The following is a 20,640-nucleotide window of genomic DNA, read 5'->3' as shown; positions in this document are numbered from 1 at the left end:
GTAGAGACAGAGGGGAATGATCTCACTCCCAGAGATCCCCAACAAAAGCCTCCTGTTTTTTTTATGAGCCAGAGAATTGTGGGCAAGAACAGAGGCGACAGTAAAGAAGTACTGAGTCAGAGGAAGAGAGTCCAGCACCCGAGTTAGAAGTCTATGTGGAGTCTCCACTGGAGATCTAACACAATTTCAGGAGCTGGGGGTGCAGAAACACCATGGTGCGGGGAAGGACATGGCTCCGTGAATGCAACTCCCCTCCCAGGAAACCGCCACAGACTCACGGGGGGGCATGCAAGGCCATGGACAGGGTATGGTGTGGGCAGGCAATCTGCCCCTGCCCATCAAAAGCTCTGCCCTTGCATGATTGGATCTAAACAGTCACATACAAGAGTAATGGAGACCAATTTCCCATCCCCTCTTTAGGAACTATTCACAGCACTCCACACTTTAGCGGACAGTTTTCTTCCAGAGTCGATGGCAAGTCTTGAGCCCAACATTTTATAGAAGCCTTTTGTCTTGTTTTTAGTGAAGATGGAGAACTGTTGGTGACAAACATGTCTGCCGATTCTGGTACCCCTCAGCCCCATCTTCCTGGTGGTGGATGAAGCAGCTCTACTGAGATTTGCTTGGGCTACAGTACTCTAAGCTACAGCAATGGTTGCCATGTGTAAGCACCAGAGGAAACCAAGATGCCAGAACAAAGGCAAGCAAGTGGGATGGAGCAGGATGAGGGTGACCATGACACGGGTGGGGTGAAAAGAGCTACTTAAAAACCAGCTTGGTGCTCAGAGAGACCAAGTGATTCATTTGCTATTATTTGTTCTTTAAGGTTATAGAATTTCCTTTCTCTTTCTGTCTATCTCTCTCTCTTTTTCTCACTTTCTGTTCCTCTCTTCTCTTTCTCTCTGTCTCTCTCTGTCTCTCTCTATCTCTCTCTCCTCTCTCTCTCTCTTTCTCTCTATCTCTCTCTCTCTGTATTTTGAGCCTCACCTGGTGGTGCCCAAGGCTTAGCCCTGGCTCTGCACTTAGGAATCACTTTTGGTGCTGCTTGGGAATCAAACCCGAGTCAGCCACATGCAAGGTGAGCACATTAGCACCTATACTATCTCTCTCCATTCCTTTTTTCCCCTCCAGGTAATAGTGTCCACTAAATTGACCCAAAGTATTTTTTAAAAATTCAACTAATTTATGCTAATCTTCACTAGGATTTTCTTCCAAGGCTTCCCAGGAGCCAGGGAGAGACCTCAAAGAGCTGGAGCACATGCCATGACAACAAAGGTCCCAAGTTCAGTGCTCAACCACATTCTTCTCTGAGCATTGCCAGGGTGTCGCTAAAGTCAAGTCTAAAACCAAGGTCTGTTTGTGGGGCGTGGTGGGGTGGGGGTCAGGCACACTTCCTCTGAATGCTGTGAGGGAAAGGTCACCCCTGTCTGCTGCAGCTACTGATACTCAGTCCTGGGCGGCGCCTGCCTTCCCCACTACCTCAGACACCTCTTCTTTGAAATTCCCCTCCTGGGGCCACACCTGAGTGCCAGACAGCAGCTGTTGAAAGGCAGGTATTTATTTGGTCAAACAGCACTTCCAGCAGGGTGTTGCTAGAGGGGGAAACTCTGTGATGGTGTGGCCCTTTGAACAGTTCTTCAGAAAGCTGCCAGAGCGTCTGCACCCAGCTGCCTCAGGGGAGACAGACCAGGCAGGAAAGCTGGCCTGCCCTCAGGAGCAAAGGTCGCAAGATGAGTGGGGTGCAGAGGCGCTGAGACCTTGCCCAGGATTTCTAGAAGAAATTCCCTTGACAGCGCTTCAGGCCCCGAGCAGCAGGAGACAAAGTCTGCAGTCAGAGGACCTGGTCTCCCCACACATGTGCTGGGTTCTTAGGCAAATCACATCCTGCCTCAGAGCTTTGGTGGCTTCATCTGTGCAGTATAGTCTCTCCCAAGATTCCTTCCCAGATCACTATGGGGACTGAAAAGTCAGTCTGTTGAGATGCTTTAAGGCTGCACCAAGCACTGGTGTGTGGCGTGTGAGTGAGGTGGCAAGGTCAGGCCATCTTCCTTACCCATCATTCTAACCCCTGATCCCTTTACTTGGTGCCACTGTTGAACATGTATAGCATGTACAGGTCAGGGTGGAGATCGGAAACAATGGAGAGTGATTTCTTTCCTCAGTTTCTCACGGTCAGGAGATGCAAAGACAACGGAATTCAAACCCAGATGGCCCCGCTTGTTTTTTTAGCAGCTAGACTCAGACCCCACTGATGACAGAGCATTTTTTTAAAATATCTGAAGCCAGGCAGGACACAAGGAGTTGCCTTTCCCGGGGGGCAGGTTCCACCCTGTTGGCATGGGGTGAGCTACTCAGAGCCCTGCTAGCTCATTCAGCTCTTTTTCATGCAGCAGAAACAGGCTCCCTGCCTCTGCCCAGGCTGGATTTCAGCCCCACCTTGCTGGCTGGCCAAGAGCCCAGCCACAAGGAATTCCTAGGACAATGTAATATTTCTACCAAATTAACCTGAAACTCATATCTCCACACCAAAATATTATGGGAGCTGATAAAAAGTGTGATCCTACAGAAACAAATAACATCTAAACTAGTTGCTGACATAGTGCTCAGACAATCTAATACGACTATACTATAGAAGACTATATGAAAGACAAATTCTTTCTGTCTGAGACCTTTTTAGCATGTCAAATATGCTCCACACATGGCTGCATTCATGACCATACAACATCTCCTACTCTACATCACTGATGTACCAAGAACAGCACACCACATTTGATGGAGTATAAAGCAGTGGCAACCAATCTCAATATATATGTATACATATACATATACACACACATACACACAAATACATATACACACATACATACACACAAATACATATATATACACACAAACACATACAAATATATATGTCACGGTCACAGCCATGGTCCTCCCGTTGTTTATCGATTTGCTCCAGCAGGCCCAGTAACACCTCCATCGTGAGACTTGTTGTTACTGTGTTTGGCATATTGAATACGTCATGGGAAGCTTGCCAGGCTTTGCCATGCGGGCGAGATACTCTCAGTACCTTGCCGGGCTCTCCAAGAGGGGCGGTGGAATCGAACTCGGGTTGGCCATATTGGCTGCATGCAAGGCAAATGCCCTACCGCTGTGCTATCGCTCCAGCCCACAAATATATATATATATATATACATATATATATATATATACACATACATATATATAGCACAGCGGTAGGGCAATTGCCTTGCACGCAGCCAGCCTGGCTGAGCCGGGTTCGATTCCTCCGCCCCTCTCTGAGAGCCTGGCAAGCTATCTCGCCTGCACGGCAGAGCCTGGCAAGCTACCCATGATGTATTCAGTATGCCAAACACAGTAACAAGTCTCAAAAAAATGGAGACATTACTGGGCCCGCTCGAGCAAATTGATGAACAATGAAAATATATATATATATATATATAAGCTCAAGGCTCAACTTTAACAACATGTTAGTAATCTCTTCCACAAGGGCTTAATGGCTCCAGGGTGAGATTCAACAATCTTCACACATTTTCCTCTAAGAAAAAAATTTTGGATCATTTTTAGTGGACTATTCATAACAAGCAATACAAATAAATTATTTAGGTTCCTCTTTGGGGGCAGGCTTTAGGGTTGGCAGAAAAATCAAAATATGGTGGTAGGAAGGTGTAATGGTGATGGGATTACACCTTGGAATATTGAATGCAATAAATTATTGGTGAACAAGTTTATAAAAATAAAATAACCAAATTTTAAAATAATTTTGAAAACTAAATATTCTCCAAATATAATATATAGTACATTCACTAATAGAAGTTTTACTGAAAGTCCAGGGAGCAAAATTGAAGGGTTAGAGCTCATGCCTTGCATAACCCAGGTCCCAAGCTTAATCCTCAGTTTGTGTCTCCCCAAACACTGCCCGGAGTAGCCCTGATGGTCACTGAGCACTGCCCTAAAGTGGGGCGCTAGCGAAACCCCGATAAGAGCCTTGGGATTGAGCAAACTAATGGCAAGAGTAACTCCCATGAACAACAAGCGGGAGGAGGATGAGAAGAAAGAAAAGGAAAAGGAGGGAGAGGCAAAGGAGATTATTTTTGCTTATGTATTTTAAATGACCATTGAATTGAATTGTTTTAATAGCTCATAACATTAGGACTCTTACTTAAGAGTGTCTATGCCCCATTAAACAAATTGTTGGCCAGAGCACTGGTATAGTGGGTAAGGTATTTGGCTTGTACACAGCTGACCAGGGTTTGATTCCCAGCACCATATATGATAGCCCCTCCCCCCAATCATTGCCAGGAAGGACCTCTGAGCACAGAGCCCAGAGTTAAGTCCAGATCAAGCTACATATGAATATTCCCAGTTCTAACAATTTACCAACAGCCCAGAAAGTCCATGAGATCCATCCCTCTGTAATTGCTATGGAATAGATTAAAATTACTAAGACTCTGTTGTGCGGAACCTTAGCTCTTAGCTGGTGAGGAAGCTTGACTCTCACCAAGCTTTCAGGTTTTGTGGAAATAAAAGCATGTTCTATGTCTTCAAACACAGAACAAGTATGAGGAAAATCATGATGAAATAAGAATCATTCAACCTGAAATTGTTGACCACGGTCATTTGTCTGAGGTTTCAAAATTATTCTTCTCATTAGTATGTCAATGGACATAGTAAATGTCTACACTTTCCCAGCCCTCATTCAAAATTTCATGCCAGTTTCACAAAGGAAAAGACACTTGCTAAAGTGAACAAATGGTTCCCTTTCACAATAGTTCTATAAACAGAGGCTTAGCGGAGCTGTGTTTCCTGATTATGGCCATTCATCCAAGTCACGCACAGTGGGGACTGCTCTGTGGCCTGCAGGGACCAAGTCCCTCTCAGTCTCAGACCACCTGTGAGCGTGCATTGCTCTGTTGATATCACTTAGGGCAACGCACAGTCCTAGAAACATATCGAAGTGCAGTGAAAGAACATAGAAAACTGTGTTGAACCCCACAAACAAAATTAAGATCCTGTGTTTGATAAAGACAAGTTTCCTCACTGTCTGAAGCGTCTGAGGAAGGTGGTGCATAAGCTGAGTTCCTGTGAGGTGACTCAGATGCAGAAATGATGTAAAGCAAGGAGCCAGTAGAACATTTACTCAGCACTTCCAGACCCAAAGAGATACGCTACCAAATCACACATCAAGCCTAAAAATTGGCACTAGTATACAGTGAAATGAAAAATAGGAGTGCCCTTGGTGCACTGCCTGGGTTGAGCAGTTCCTGGGGAAGGACCCAGCAGTAGCACTCTCCTTACAGTGCTCTCACCCTGCAAGATGAACTCTGAATATTTCTTTCACTCTAACCCTTTGTCATATGCAAAAAACCTCCTTGAGAGGTTCACACTTTGAAGACAGAAGGCAGGGCACAGGGAGAGGTACATTCCCAGTCTGAAAACCCTCCTTGGATTTATTTAAATAATCAAAATCAGCTTCTGATGTCAGTCTTCCATAAAAAGAAAGTGGCCTAGGAGAGAGAGCCCAGGGTTTGGGGTGCTTGCCTTGCATGTAGCTGATTCCTGTTTGATCCCAGGTGCTGCACATGGTCCCGCAAGCACTGCCAGAAATAAGCCTAAGTATGATGTAGGTAGGCAGGCAGATAGGGAAGGCCCCCTCCCAAGACAATGGCAAAGGCCGACCTTGCAGAAAATACAAAAAAAACAGAAACTAAGGCCTGATAAGACCCTCACCTATTTACAGTAACAGACCCAGAGAAGCTCCGAAGAAACAAAAGGCCAAGAAAGGAATTTCAAAGAAGACCACCACCAACCCAACCCTATCCCACCCTTTGTAACCTCCTTAGCAACAGACTAATACCTAGATAGCAGTCCCATATGAGGGCAGGTTGGAAAATCCATATAAAAGCCACCTTGAACAAAGAAAGGCCGCACATACACTGCCCGAGCCCATGTGCTACTTATGCCATGTGGCCAAGCGCATGTGGCACCCACATCTCTCTTGATATACGTACTTTCATGCTTTCATGTCTAATGCTGGGATGTGTGTAGGGGCTCCCTCTGCCCTTGGAGAAGCTCAGGTTCTCACTTCAGCATGTTACTCTCCACTCTCTCCTATTTTCTCTTCCTCTTTCTCTTCAAAACCTTCAAATAAAATCTGTTTTACTTCACTGTTTGTCTACTTCTGAAATGCTTTTCTGTGAGGTGAGACAAGATCCCAGTAACCCTGGGTCCCGGGTGGCAAAGGCAGATGAGGAGAAAGTGACTGTCTTTCTCTCCTCCTTGCTTCACATAAGTCACCAGTGGGGCACTCTGACATCAAGTACATCTGGGAATGGCCCCAAAACAACAACAACAACAACATTTACAACAGCAACACAGAAAACAAAGTGGTCTACCATAAACTTTCAAAAAGCCCAGATACCTGAATGCATTTTCCATTTCTTGAGATTACATTGACAATAAACTAAAACCAAATACAAAGTTTAACTTTTGACAGGGCCCTTCACTTTTATTTTGTCATTATCTCTATCAGATGTCTTAAGAGGAAATAATACCTATAGGGGAAGCAGAGATAGTGCTGAGTGTGGTTGCTTGTTTTCCACACAGTTAACCCAGGTTTGATCCTCAGCATCCCATAAGGTCCCCTGAGATGAATCAGGAATGACTCCTGAGCACAGAGCCAGGAGTAAGCCCTGAGCCTAGGAAGGAAGGAAGGAAGGAAGGAAGGAAGGAAGAAGGAAGGGAGGGAGGGAGGGAGGGAGGGAGGGAGGGAGGGAGGGGAGAAGAAACCCTTTACAGTCCATAGGTGAGTAAACATTTAAAATTAAAGGACAGGGACTGGAGTGATGGTACAGCAGGCAGGGTGTTTGCCTTATTCACAACCGACCCAGGTTTGATTCCCAACATCCCATATGGTCCCCTGAGCACCGCCAGGAGTAACTCCTGAGTGCATGAGCCAGGAGTAACCCCTGTGCATTGCCAGATGTGACCCAAAAAGAAAAATATATCAATTAACTAAAGTAAGTAAAGGCCCTCCCATTGATCATCGATTTGCTCAAGCGGGCCCAGTAACATCTCCATTGGAGACTTTGTTGTTACTGTGTTTGGCATATCGAATACGTCACGGGGAGCTTGCCAGGCTCTGCCATGCGGGCAAGATACTCTCAGTAGCTTGCCGGGCTCTCTGAGAAGGGCGGAGGAATCGAACTCAGGTCGGCCATGTTGGCTGCGTGCAAGGCAAACGCCCTACCGCTGTGCTATCGCTCCAGCCCTAATTAACTAAAATAAAATAAAATAAATAAAATTAAAGGACAAAGTATGACACACTTTAGTTGTAGTAACTTCCACACATCTGAATTTGCATATCTTACTTATGGGGGGAAAGTAGCACTGTAGCACTGTCCTCCTGTTGTTCATCTATTTGCTTGATCGGGCACCGGTAACGTCTCACAACAAACTGTGAGACTTGTTGTTACTGTTTTTGGCATATGGAATACATCGCGGAGCTTGCCAGGCTTTGCCGCGCGGGCGAGATACTCTTGGTAGCTTGCCGGGCTCTCCGAGAGGGGTGGAGGAATTGAACCCGGGTCGGTCACGTGCAAGGCAAACACCCTACCCGCTGTGCAAAACAAGCACTGTAGCACTGCACTGTCCTCCCATTGTTCATCGATTTGCTCGAGCAGGCACCAGTAACGTCTCCATTGTGAGACTTGTTGTTACTGTTTTTGGCATATCAAGTACATCACAGGTAGCTTTCCAGGCTTTGCCATGCAAAGCAAAACAAAACAAAACAAAACAAAAACCCACCTAAGTTTAAGGACATGCTTCATTCAGAAGAAAAACAGCAGCAGACTAAAGTCTCAACTTTAAAGGAGAGAACTGGAGAATAAAGATGACCACGGGCTGAAGCGACAGCACAGTGGGGAAGGCACTGACACATGGCTCACTGGGACTTAATCCCCAGCACTCCATATAGTCCCCCGAGTACTTCCAGAGTGATCCTTGGGCACTGCTGGTCTCAGCGAGGCCAGAAAAATGAGACAGTGGGGGAAAAATACACATTTTTAATTTACAAAAAAAGTACATTTTTATATTACTCTTTACATTAACTTCTTTATAGCCTTTAATTATTATCTTCATTCGACTCTCCTTTCACTGAATATTTTCCTAGTTCCTGTACTGTTTCAGACTTTCTGTTAAGCCCCCAGGCCAGAGCTGCTAACCAGCTAGTCAGAATCCCTGAATCACAGCTCTCAGACACCCAAAACTTAATGACTGAGGAACACCAACAAGGATATAAAATCTGACTTAATGGGGTCCAGAGAAACCACAGTCAACATTTTCACACAACAAACAAAATTCCGACATTTTAAACACTAAGCCTGTTGGCGCATGCTATATTTCAAAAGTACCAGTACTCTCCTTCTACAATCACTACCAGAAACCCAAGTTTTATTCTAAGACAGGACATTTATTCACTTTTGTAGATTTGTTTTGTTCTGTTTTGCAAAATCCTTTTGGCCTGAAATTTTAAACTCTGGCTGGCCCCAGAAACTTGATTTTAGAAAGCTGGAAGAAACAGAGCTATTTTTTGTGTGTGTGTGTGCACTCCCCCAGTTCCTGTCTTTAGTTGTACAAGAACAGAGTAGAGATGGTCAAGGGTGAGATACAATCAATTTATGAATCATAATTTCTTTCCTTCTCCTGCCCTCCCACTCCCCCCTTCACTTTTCTGCAAGGCAAGTCCAGATACTGTAGTCTACTCCTGGTCTGTCTGAAGGTCTTGTCCAGCATCTGGGACTCACCCTCTCTGTCCTGACTTCTATACCCTTCATTTAGGTGACAGCTGATAAGATCATCTATCAGCACCTTCCCTCCACTGATTATGCAGGCAGAAAGCACAACACGGGAGAGCTTTTGCTTACCTTTTATTTTCAGCAGAAGAGTAAAATCTAACCCTAGATCACAGGGTTTTTTTTTTTCTGCAGGTTATTACCTGGTCAAGAAGAAACCCTGGGTTTTCAACGTAAGAAGCAACCCACTTTCTACTCAGACTAGGACTGGGACTCCAGGCTTACTGACCTATTGGAAATAAGTTACAAGGAGAAACATGACATTGGCTGGGGGCGGGGGCTCCAAAATAGTGTATCCACCTGTGAACACATAATAAAAATACCAGTTGAGAATGAGGGTTGCCCCATTCTTCAGCCAATCTGGGAACAAGGAGGCAACTGAAAAATTTCTTTGATACCTTCCTTCTCCTTTCATCTGCTTTCCCCATTAGAACAGTTCTAAATTTCAAAGGCTGAGCAATCCAGCTTCCAGATATACAACAATTGAATAATGAAATGTTGACTTATATTTATGTGACTTAAAAGTGAAAAAAAATCCACTTTATTAATCTGAACACCAATTTCTTGGGGGTCAGTCAGTCAGTGGGTCATAGTCCATAGTTCCACTGGCTCATGAAGCCAGCGTGTGCCTTGCTTAGCAGACACCTGGTTCCTATTCTCCCCAAGAGTAGACCAGTCACAAACTTGTACTGAAATGAAGAGCAGCCATGACATTCTTTTTGTTGGTTTGCTAGTCAGTTGATTTTTCATATTGGTTCCACAACCCAATACAAACTTTGTTTGCTCTGTGGTGCTCAGGGCTTACTCCTAGCTCTATGCTCAGGGATCACTCTGGGTGATGCTCTAAGGACCATATGTGGTCCCAAAATTAAACCCAGGCTGCTTGCATGCAAGGAAAGCACCTTACCCTCTGGATTCTCTTCTCAGCCCCATGAAATTCTTTCGATTACACAAGATAATCAATTCTTTGGATTATCACAAGTGCTTATGATAAAACACCTAATGGAACTTTCAAATTAAAGAATGAGTTACTTTTTTTTTCCAAAAACTTTTCAAGCTTTCTGAGTTTCTCTTGGATGGGAAGAAGGTAACAGTAACATGTTCCTGGGTAGATTATGACAAAGCTATTTACTCTCCATCAATGCAAAGGTGTTGTTTTAATGCTGTGTGGATACGTAAATACTACCCTTAAAAAATATATTCCTTGGGGGGTGGGAGGGATACTGGGACCTGTGGTGGTGAAAATGGGCACTGGTGGAGGGATGGGTACTTGATCATTGTATAACTGAAACCCAAGCACAAAAATTTGTAAGTCTACAACTGTACCACTGGAGTGATAGCACAGCGGGTAGGGCGTTCGCCTTACAAGCGGCCAACATGGCCGACCCGAGTTCGATTCCTCGGCCCCTCTCGGAGAGCCCGGCAAGCTACCGAAAGTATTCGATATGCCAGACACAGTAACAACAAAGTCTCCAATGGAGACGTTACTGGGCCCGCTCGAGCAAATCGACGATCAACGGGAGGGCCTTTACCTTTTAATAAAAACTTAAAAATAAATAAATAAATAAAAATTAAAAAAAAATAAAGCCACAAACCCAGCAATTATATATATATATATATATATATATATATATATATTCCTTGGAAAGAGCATTTTGAAAACTCAGAGTATGCAAAGGTTTCTTCTGCTGCTGTTGAGAAGATGGAACTGTGTTACTCTAAAACCTGTTGTAATTGCATAGTTTTAAAATATGGAGACAGACTTTTAATTTTAATATTCCAAAAGAAGACTTGGAGTAGGTTTTGAATCTATAGTTTAAAACATTCAAATGCAATACCTTTCTACCAGGAACGTGACTAAATGCCACTTCAAAAGCAAACACTTATTGGCCAAATCACTACCTTAAAAAATGTTAGACTAACTAAAGAATGGAGCAGAAATTTGAGTCCCATGATTGCAAAACCTCAAGCAGCATGAGACCTCAGTTTAATGCTCTGCATATCTAACTTAAAACTCTTACTAATTTTTTTATCAAAGGAGACCCCATGTTTTCATTTTGCACTGGAGTCATTAAATTACAGAACTGGTTCTGGAACTTGTAGTGATTGCCATTTTCCCATTGAATCTAAATATTTTATAGGGCTTTACTTGTATTCAATGATGACAACCATTAAATTCTGCTGTTAACAAAGAACCAATTTTAATTGTAATGTAAGTGCCAAACTAAGCTTATCAAAAATATGCAAACAATCACAGTGGTATTTTTTGTGTATTTATAAGTAGTTATCACAATCACAGATAAAACAGAAAAAGCACAATTATTTGGGATGGTTCAAGAATATTAAACATACATTCTTGTTCATAGTATACCTTGCTCATTTTACTTTTGTATTTAATAGTACACAGTATATTAAGTAAAACATGTGTTTTATATTTATATGCTACATATATTTACATGATTTAGAAATAAAGAAGCACATATTGGCACTGTATGTTCAACAGTTTGTTGCTTATTGAAGTACACCATCAAAAAGATTTCTAAGATACTGACTACGACTCCCAATAAAATTTTTTCCCTTGAGAAGACAACAAAAACTAAGAATTTGAGAATAAGTCTTAGGTAGGAAGTGATGACTCTGGAGGAAGAGGTGGTGCTAAAAATTAGTAAAGTATGATACATGAAACTCTATCAGTAACAGTACTGTAAACTACAGAGCTAAAAATAATAATAATAATAATAATAAAGTACCTTCATAGAGGGGGAAGGGAGGAGAGAAACTCAGGACATTTGTGGTGGAAAGTTGACAATGGTGATGGGATTGGTGTTGGAATATTGTATGCCTGAAACTCAATCATGAACAATTTTGTAAATTCTGGTATCTTAAAAAAAATGTTTTTAAATCTTTTCCTTCAGAACCCTTTCCTGGCCACACTCCCCCTAATCCTCCCAATACTTCCAGTGAGAAAGGGAGGGTTCCTGTAAAGAGAATCTGGGTTGTTCTGGTTTTGATTTTTTTTTCTTTTTGGGTTTGGATTTTGAGCGGTGTCCAGGGGCTTAGTGCTTAGTGCTTAGGGGTCGCCCCTAGCAGGAACCCTGGAGACCAAACGGTGGGGCGGGGGGAGGTCTAGAGTCAGGACTGAGTTCAAAGACTGTAACCACCTCATGAAGTGGACACACCCTGTCACCACCTGCTGCCCTGATCCACGTCCCCCTCCCCACGAGGCTGTGAGACGGCTGTCAGACTCTGGTACACCTGCAGGTGCTGAGGCCGCACCAGGGACACCAGCGTTTGAACCAGGTGCTTCTCTGCTGCCGCTGGAGCGATAGCACAGCGGTAGGGAATTTGCCTTACACGCAGCCAACCCGCTGGGCCAAGCTGGGTTCAATTCCTCCACCCCTCTCAGAGAGACTGGCAAGCTACCGAGAGTATCTCGCCTGCAAGGGAAAGCCTGGCAAGCTCCCCGTGATGAATTCCATGTGCCAATCACAGTAACAACAAGTCTCACAATGGAGAGGTTGCTGGACCCGCTCGAGCAAATCGATGAACGGGAGGACAGTGCTGCAGTGCTCCTCTGCTGGACGGGGAGCCTGACCCGTCTCTGTCTCTGTTCATATCAGATCTCACTGCGCCAAAGATCAGATCTCACTGCGCCAGTCTAAGATTGGCTGGACCAAGACTGGCTGGACCATGGCACTTAAGACACTGGGGCAAAGGGTAGCTCTGGAAGGGGACGGGGGACCTCAGTGTGATAGCAGTTACAAGAACTCCCTCTCAAAAGATGCCACGGAACTGCTGGCCACTGCTCCGAACCCTCTACAGAGAAGGGAGGTTTTCAAAGGACGCCTGGGGTGCTCAGAGCCTGGCCAGGGTACCGAGACCAGATGGGACTCGAGTCCCACCACCGCCACCCGCCGCTGCCTACTTTCTCCCCTGCTGGCCCAAGCCTCGCCCGGTTACCCGTGGCCGTTCCTTCCGTGGGCGCCGGAACGGGAGCCAGCAGGGGGTCCCCTCCCGGCCCCCGGCAATCGATCGGCGCAGACGGAGTCCACCACGCCCCCCTGCCCCTCTCGGGGACCTCACCTGGATGGCGTGGCCGCTGCCTGGCACCGTGGGGCCCCCGACCAGCTTGCAGAAGAGCTCGGGCCGGGGCCGCGCGCCGCCCGATTCCCGCTCCCCGCAGGTGGCGGTGGCCCAAATCCGGGCGGCCTGGGCCAGGTTGAAGTAAGGCGGCAGCAGGCTGCGCGGGGCCGCAGCCGGGCACACGACGTGCGGCAGCAACAGCAGCAGCAGCGGCGGCAGGAGCAGCAGCGCGACACGCCGCCGTGCCCGGCCCCGAGCGCGCGAGGCAGTCTCCATCCCGCGGCGCCCCGCCGAGGGCCCCCTGTCCCCAGCTGCCCGGGTCCGGCCCGCGCGACCCTCGGCAGCGCCCGGCGGCCCGCCCGGCTCTCCGCCCCCAGGTGCCCGGGAAGCCGCCGCGGCCGGAGTGGGCAGCGGTCGAGCAGGAACTGACAGTGCCGGGCCGACGGGCAGCCGCCGGGGAAGGCGTGCTGGGTTCCCACCCTCCGGGCCGCGGCTGGGGACCCGCCCCCGTCCCCACCCACCTCCCCACCGGCGCCACCGGAGTCAGGTCCCGAGCCGGTCCGGGACTAGCAGCCCGCGCTGCGCATTCGGGAAAGCAGGCGGGACGCTGGCTGGGGGGGGTCCCTGGCGGCGCGACGGCCAGGCGACTGACTGCTTGGCATGCCTCCGAGACCTTAGGGGTTTCCAGACCAGTCTCAAGGGTCCCAAAACAGGTCCCGACAGCGCGGCAGCCACCGACGGGCCGGGGACCCGGGGAGCTCCTGGAGTTCCCGGGGAGCGCGCGCACGGGCAGCCCGCGGTACAGTGTAAAGGGAACCGGAGCAAACGCTTTGGGCACCCAGTTGTGTCCATTTTGCAGTCTGAGCCGGGCAGATTAGTTGAACGTTCCCAGGAACCTCAGGTCAGAGGATTCTCCCGCTCCCCGGGGTCGGGGAGCTGAAGATGAATCCTGTGTTATGAGAGACCCCCTCCTCGCTCTGACCGAGTCCACTGGAGGGTATCGACCAAGAACAGAAGTGACACAAGGAAGTCGGACTGCAGCTTTGAGGAATGGCTTTGAGGGTGGCAGAGTCACCGTTCTTGGGCCCAGATTGAGCTGGGGGCAAAAATGGTAGCGTTGGAAGGAGAGGGAACTGTCTCTTGGCGTTTATTAAATTCTGGAAATATTGTAGATCTGATCATCTCTTTGTTCTCCGCAAATAAAGGGGGAAAGGAATACGTGCATTCATAATAAAATTAAATGAAGGAGGGAAAAAACTGATGGATGGGGGGGATGATGGATTTGAAAAAACACTTCAAAAAAGATATATACATAGCATATATACTTTCAAAGAAGATACAATAATGGCCACAAGGCATATGGAAATATCTCCATTATTAGACATCAGGGAAATGGAAATCAAAGGACTTATGAGACACCACTTCACACCAATTGGGATAACTATAATTTTAAAAAGACATACTAGGAAGTGCTGGTAAAGGTGTAAGGGAAAGTGGAACATTTATATATTGCTGGGGGGGAAAAAACTAGCATGGTGCAGACATTTTGGAAACATTTTGGCGTTCCTCAAAAATTTAAGCATGATGTTATTATGTGATCCAGAAACTGCAATCTTAAGTATATATTTGTGACTTGAATACATGTGTCCACACAACAATTTATTCATTAGTGTTAGTAGCATGGTTCATGACAGACAAAAGAGAATGAGCCGATGCTCACCAACTGCTGAGTGGATTTTTAAAATGTGGCATATTTATATCATAGAATATCATTTAGTCATGCAAGAGAATGAGATTCTGAACATGCTACAACATATATGAGCATCAGAAACATTATACTTGGTCAAGAAACCAGATGCAAAGGCCACATACTGTAAGGAGTGTAACTATAAATGAATTTACGGATATTTTTCAGAATTCTTTTTAGATACTTGAATTCAATATTAGTGATAGTTGTATTATTTTGTAATTGAGTTGGAGTCAGAGAGATGGTACAATAGGTGAAGCACTTGCCATGCATGTGATCAGTCAGGGTTCTATTCCTGGCATCCCATATGACCCCCTGAGTACCACCAGGAATGAGCCAAGAGTAACCTCTGAGCATCAACAGGTGTGGCCACCTGAAACCAAATATATATATATATAGTAATCATGCTAAAACACATAATCTTGGGCACATTAAAACTGAACTTATAATGTGTTCATTATATCTTAATGTAGCTTTTATTAGAAAAAATTTCAGAATAAGAATGTATAAATACAAAAATTATACCTGCATGTATGTTTGTGTGCATGTGTAACAAGTAGATGCAAATTTTGAAAACTATACAAAGGGTATTCAAGAGTGGATTGATGAGATATAAAGAGGGAATTTCTTGTTTATTTCTTTTTTTGTGTGGTTCTATAACTTTAATTTTTTCCACTAAGAAATCCATATTGCTTTGCCCTAATAAGACTTTCATATTTTAATACAATTGAATAAATTTCCAGTGCTCCATAATTTTGCCTGAGGTAGTGGGTTCTAGCCAGTTAAATCAAAGAAGCCTGAGAGAAAGATTTTTTAAAAGTTCGAAAGTGCTTTTAGACACACAATTATTTGAAGGATAAATATAACAAGCAATTCTAAAATTTCTATGAAAATCCAAAGATCACAGAGTCAAAACTATTCTGAGACAAAAGAAGAAAAAAATTCAACAAACTCTCTGACCTCAAACTATATTACAAAGCAATAATAATTAACACAGTACCATCTTGGAACAAAACAAGCACAGAGAGCAGTGAAATAGAATAGAGAGTTCAGAATTAAATCCATATACATATGTGAACATCTAGTGTATGACAAAGAAGCTAAGGCCATTCAAGGGGAAAATGAACATTTCAACAATGGTGCTGGAAAAACTGGACAACCATATTTAAAAAAAAAAATTAGATCACTATTTAACAGTAAACACAAAAATTTAACTCAAGATGAATTAAAGACTTGAAAATTAAACTCCAATCCACAAAGTACTTGGAAAATGTAGGTGGTACACAGGACCTCAGAGAAATTTTTGAGGATGCAACTCCATTAGCAAGAAAAACAAAAGCAAGAATAAATAAAATTATATCAAATGTTTAAAACGTTTTTATTGAGATAATAATAGGCATAGGCATAAATGCTTATGTTTGGGGGTATAATATTACCACCAACTTTAAAAGCTTTAACACTGCAAAAAAAACTATCACATAAAACCAAAAAGTAACATAACAATTTAAATGTGGTCTTTTGCACAGAAGACACTAACAAAGGACTGATGTCCTATAGATAACTTACACAATCCAACAACAGTGTGATTTTAGATGTTATAATGTTAGATGTTAGAATATTGAGATTATGAAACTACTGCTAGCTATAGGTGCTTCAAATGAAAAAATTTTTTAAGTTTGAAAATGACTTTATAGAGAGGAAAAGGGAATAAAGGGAGGCACAGGATGGGCAGCATTAACACTACTATGAAATAAATAAATATTAAATTTCTTGGCATAAACTCTCCAATCTAGGTAGACTACAATGCCAGAATCTCTAATTCTTAAAGCTAAAAACCTCCTGCCAGGAATTCTCTATCCTGTAAAATTATCTAATATGACTTTCAGAAACTGCAATCATCTTGCTCTGATACTAACCATTTCTAAAATGTTTTGTGCTGAGCATTATAATTTATGTGTAATAGAGTTCTACATTTGGGGGGGAGTCACACCCGGCAGTGCACAGGTGTTACTCCTGACTCATGCACTCAGGAATTACTCCTAGCGGTACTCAGGGGACCATATAGGATACTGGGAATTGAACCTAGGTCAGCCGCATGCAAGGCAAACACCCTACCCACTGTGCTATTGCTCCAGACCCTAGAGTTTTACATGTTAAGCTATGAAATAATCAATTTGACACCTCTGCTGTATTTTCAATATTGCTTTTAAAAATTAGTGCATAGTGGGCTGGAGCAATAGCACAGCGGGTAGGGCGTTTGCCTTGCACGCAGCCAACATGACCGACACAGGTTCAATTCCCAGCACCCCATATGGTCCCCTGAGCACCGCCAGGGGCAATTCCTGAGTGCATGAGCCAGGAGTAACCCCTGAGCATCGCCGGGTGTGACCCAAAAAGCAAAAAAAAAAAAAAAAAATTAGTGCATAGCAAATATACGAAAATTTAAATATGTCCTTACCAGAGATTTGTGGAGTGCTCAATGGGGAAAACTCAGTGTCAGAGAAATGGCTAGGTTTGATCCCAGGCACTGCATGGTCTTTTGAGAACTGCAGAGTACGGCAGGAAGAAGAAATTACTAAGGTATAATCCCAAAACTTTAAACTTTAGTATCTCAGTAATATTAGACAAATCTATTATTTTTGTACTATTGAAAGTCTTTTCTATCATCTTCATTTCTTCTTCTACTATTTTCCCCAATATTATATATTAAATTAATAAATATTATAAAAGTTGGGTGTTGAATGAAGTTTTATGCAGACTTCAATTTTTTTTATTTAACTTTTTTACTGGGCTGGAGCAATAGCACAGCGGTAGGGCGTTTGCCTTGCACGCGCCAACCTGGCCGAGCCAGGTTCGATTCCTCCACCCCTCTCAGAGAGCCTGGCAAGCTACTGAGAGTATCTTGTCCGCACGGCAAAGCTTGGCAAGCTACCCATGATGTATTCAATATGCCAAACACAGTAACAACAAGTCTCACAATGGAGATGTTACTGGGCCCGCTCAAGCAAATATTAAAAATGAAAATAAATTTTAAAAATCACTTTTGTGATGCGAAAATCTAATACATGTGCTTGTCCACTGAGAATAGCTTGAAAGGTAATTAAAACCAACACAAAACTAAAGCTAAAGTTTGCTGGTAACGTTGTATCTGGAGAGACTATGTATCAGGGGCCAGAGAGTGAGCTTGAGGGACTGAGCACATGCTTCCTATGCAGGAGAGTCAATGTCCATCCCAACCCAGAGCACCGTCATGAGTGACCTCGAGGCACAGAAGTGGAGTGATAGCACCTGAACACTGATGAATGTGGTTTCAAAACAAATGGACAGAAAGTTTATGTATAAGTAGAAAATACCTAGACAGTATCTATCTTCCAGAGTTCTAGATTTCAGAGATGACATAAGAACAGAGATGAGATGAGAATAAAAACACTTGGCGGGCGGGGAGAGGCTGGAGTGATAGCACAGCAGGTAGGGCATCTGCTTTGCACATGGCCAACCCAGGTTCAATTCCCAGGATCCCATATGGTTCCCCGAGCACCGCCAGTAGTAATACCTGAGTGCACGAACCAGGAGAAACCCCTGTGCATAGCTGGGTGTGACCCAAAAAGAAGAAGAAAAAAAGACTTGGGAAGAAAGAAAGTCTGCTTTGGAGTCCACAGGAAGGAATATCTGAGCAAGTCTTTAAACGCTAAAGCACCGAGTATAAGTAACATTTGTGCTTTTAAGGCAAAATGGGACTGTTTTACTGTAAAAAAGATAATGCTGGAAAAAATGTTAATGACTTCTCCATATTATTCATCTAGAAATAATGATCCAGGACTTATGATTCTCTGCTCATGAACTTAAAATGCTAGAGAACTTAAAGGCCAGAGAAAGGCATTTGGGGGAAGTCCATCTAAGGTGTGAAGCCTGCAGAATTTTCCTGAGCACAAGAGGAAAGAGGAGCTATTAACTGAGACTGGGGGGTGGGCAGGGGTCTGCAATAAGCACGCATAGTTGGGCATAAACAAACCCAAGTGAACACAGGTGAATTTGGTGTTTGGCTGGACTCCCAGTGCTTCAGAAGTGATTCATGCATAGCTATGTCCTTGAGATCTTAAGATGGAAATGTAACTTGTCATGTCATTGTTGAAAAGAATTTTGTGAGTCAAGTTCCTAGGTAATAAACTCACTGGGTCTCCCAAGGGCAGAATCAAAGGTCATAATGTCCCTTTAGCACAGAGATTGGCAAACTGTAAGTACAAGATGGATGCGCCTTTAAGTTCAGGCACATGTTCTATGCGCCTTTAATTTCAAGTACAGTTTCGCTCCTCCAGCCTTTTCTCTTCCCTCCCTTAAAAGGCAGTTTCAAAAAAAAAAAAATCTGTCCTCCCAAATCTTCCTAAGAATATGAACTAGGATCAAAAATTCTGGAACCTGCTCATTTTTCTATAAAGTATGTTGTTAAAATAAATTTCTCAGAAGAGAGCAACACAGTGGCATGCCATAAAGATGCCTCCAGATCCCATGACAGGCTGTCTCATCCCAGGAAACCTGGAAGGGCATGTGAGTTCCCCCTCCCCAACTCAACAGAGCCCCAAACTGAAAACCCCCAGAACTCAATTGCCGCCATGCTCACAGCCAAATTCCACAAGCTTGGAAGAACCTCATCCATGAGTGAATCTGCTGGAAAACTCAGGTATGCAGGACTTGCAACTGCAATCTCCAGGCTTACACCGAGTCGGAAATGGGCAACCTCCCCCATCTTCCTGTGTTTCCAGTAGCCTGGCAGTCATGTCCACAAACTGCCTCTGGCACCACATAAGCTCATTAACGGCCATGATCCAGAGATGCACAAATAAATCTCTCAGAAGAGAACAATTCAGAGTGACAGGCCATAGAAATGACTCCGGATCCATCCAGTTTAAAAAAATAGATTTAAGTAACCTCAGCTTATTAAAAAATTTAGAATGACTGGAGCGACATGCCATACTCTACACCACTGATGTAACAAGAGTAGCATACCACATTTGATAGGGTATAAAGCAGAAGGCTTGAGCGCATAGGCCACATCCATGGCCTTCCTGCATTAACATATGCCTCAGAGACCTGGGCCCTACGCAAACAAGATGAGAACGCTATTCAGGTCTCCCAAAGAAGAATAGAAAGAGCTATGCTTGGAATATCACGTTTCACTCAAATGAGAGAAAGAATCCAGAGTTCTGACATCCGTCGACGATCAAGGATCAGGGACGCTGTCTCATTTGCCAAGGTGTCGAAAATCAGATGGGCTGGTCACGTAATGAGATTTAAAGACGACCGTTGGACTAGAGCTGTTACTGATTGGATTCCACGGGATGTCAAGAGACCGCGTGGCCGCCCACCTACCAGATGGTCAGACTTCTTCGTCAAGATCATGAACGATCGGTTTGAGGCTCTTCATGTTCCCAGAGCGAACAGATGCCATTGGGCTACACTAGCACGCGACAGGGACAAATGGAGACGTTACTGGCGCCCGCTCGAGCAACTCGACGACTAACGGGAAGTTAAGTGATTAAGTGAAAGCAGAAGGCAACCAATCTCTGGAGGATGAATGGATAGATAGATAGATAGATAGACAGACAGACAGACACAAGGCTCAACCTTTTACACTATGTTAATTATCTCTTATATAAGGACTTAATGGCTCCAGGGTAAAATACATCGATCTTCACACACTTTAATTTAAGGAAAGTTTTTTGTATCATTTTTAACTGATTAGTCATAACCAGCAATACAAAATAAATTACTTAAGTCCTGCTTGGGCACAGGGTTTGGGGGTCAGGGTGGAAATATTAGAAATATGGTGGTGGGAAGCTGTAATGGTGGTGGAATTGGTGTTGAAATATTAAATGGTGAACAAAAAAATAAAATAAAAAATGTGCTAAAGTATATTGTTAAATGACAACTTGACAGTGG

General features: G+C 44.2%; 1 protein-coding gene across 1 annotated transcript in view; it reads right to left on the bottom strand.

The window, feature by feature from the left end:
• The window catches only part of LAMA3 (laminin subunit alpha 3), a 270,464-nt gene extending 257,232 nt beyond the window's left edge, over positions 1 to 13,232 (bottom strand). The window contains exon 1 of the mRNA XM_056138444.1: positions 12,957 to 13,232. Coding sequence (XP_055994419.1) covers positions 12,957 to 13,232 — 276 coding nt within the window. The remainder of the gene's footprint in view (positions 1 to 12,956) is intronic.
• Between the last annotated feature and the right edge of the window lie 7,408 nt (positions 13,233 to 20,640).

This window comes from Sorex fumeus, unplaced genomic scaffold, assembly GCF_029834395.1.
Source record: "Sorex fumeus unplaced genomic scaffold, SorFum_2.1 ptg000128l, whole genome shotgun sequence".
Taxonomy (NCBI): domain Eukaryota; kingdom Metazoa; phylum Chordata; class Mammalia; order Eulipotyphla; family Soricidae; genus Sorex; species Sorex fumeus.
The sequence above is the reverse complement of the archived record's forward strand: the minus strand, read 5'-3'. Positions and strand labels throughout refer to the sequence as shown.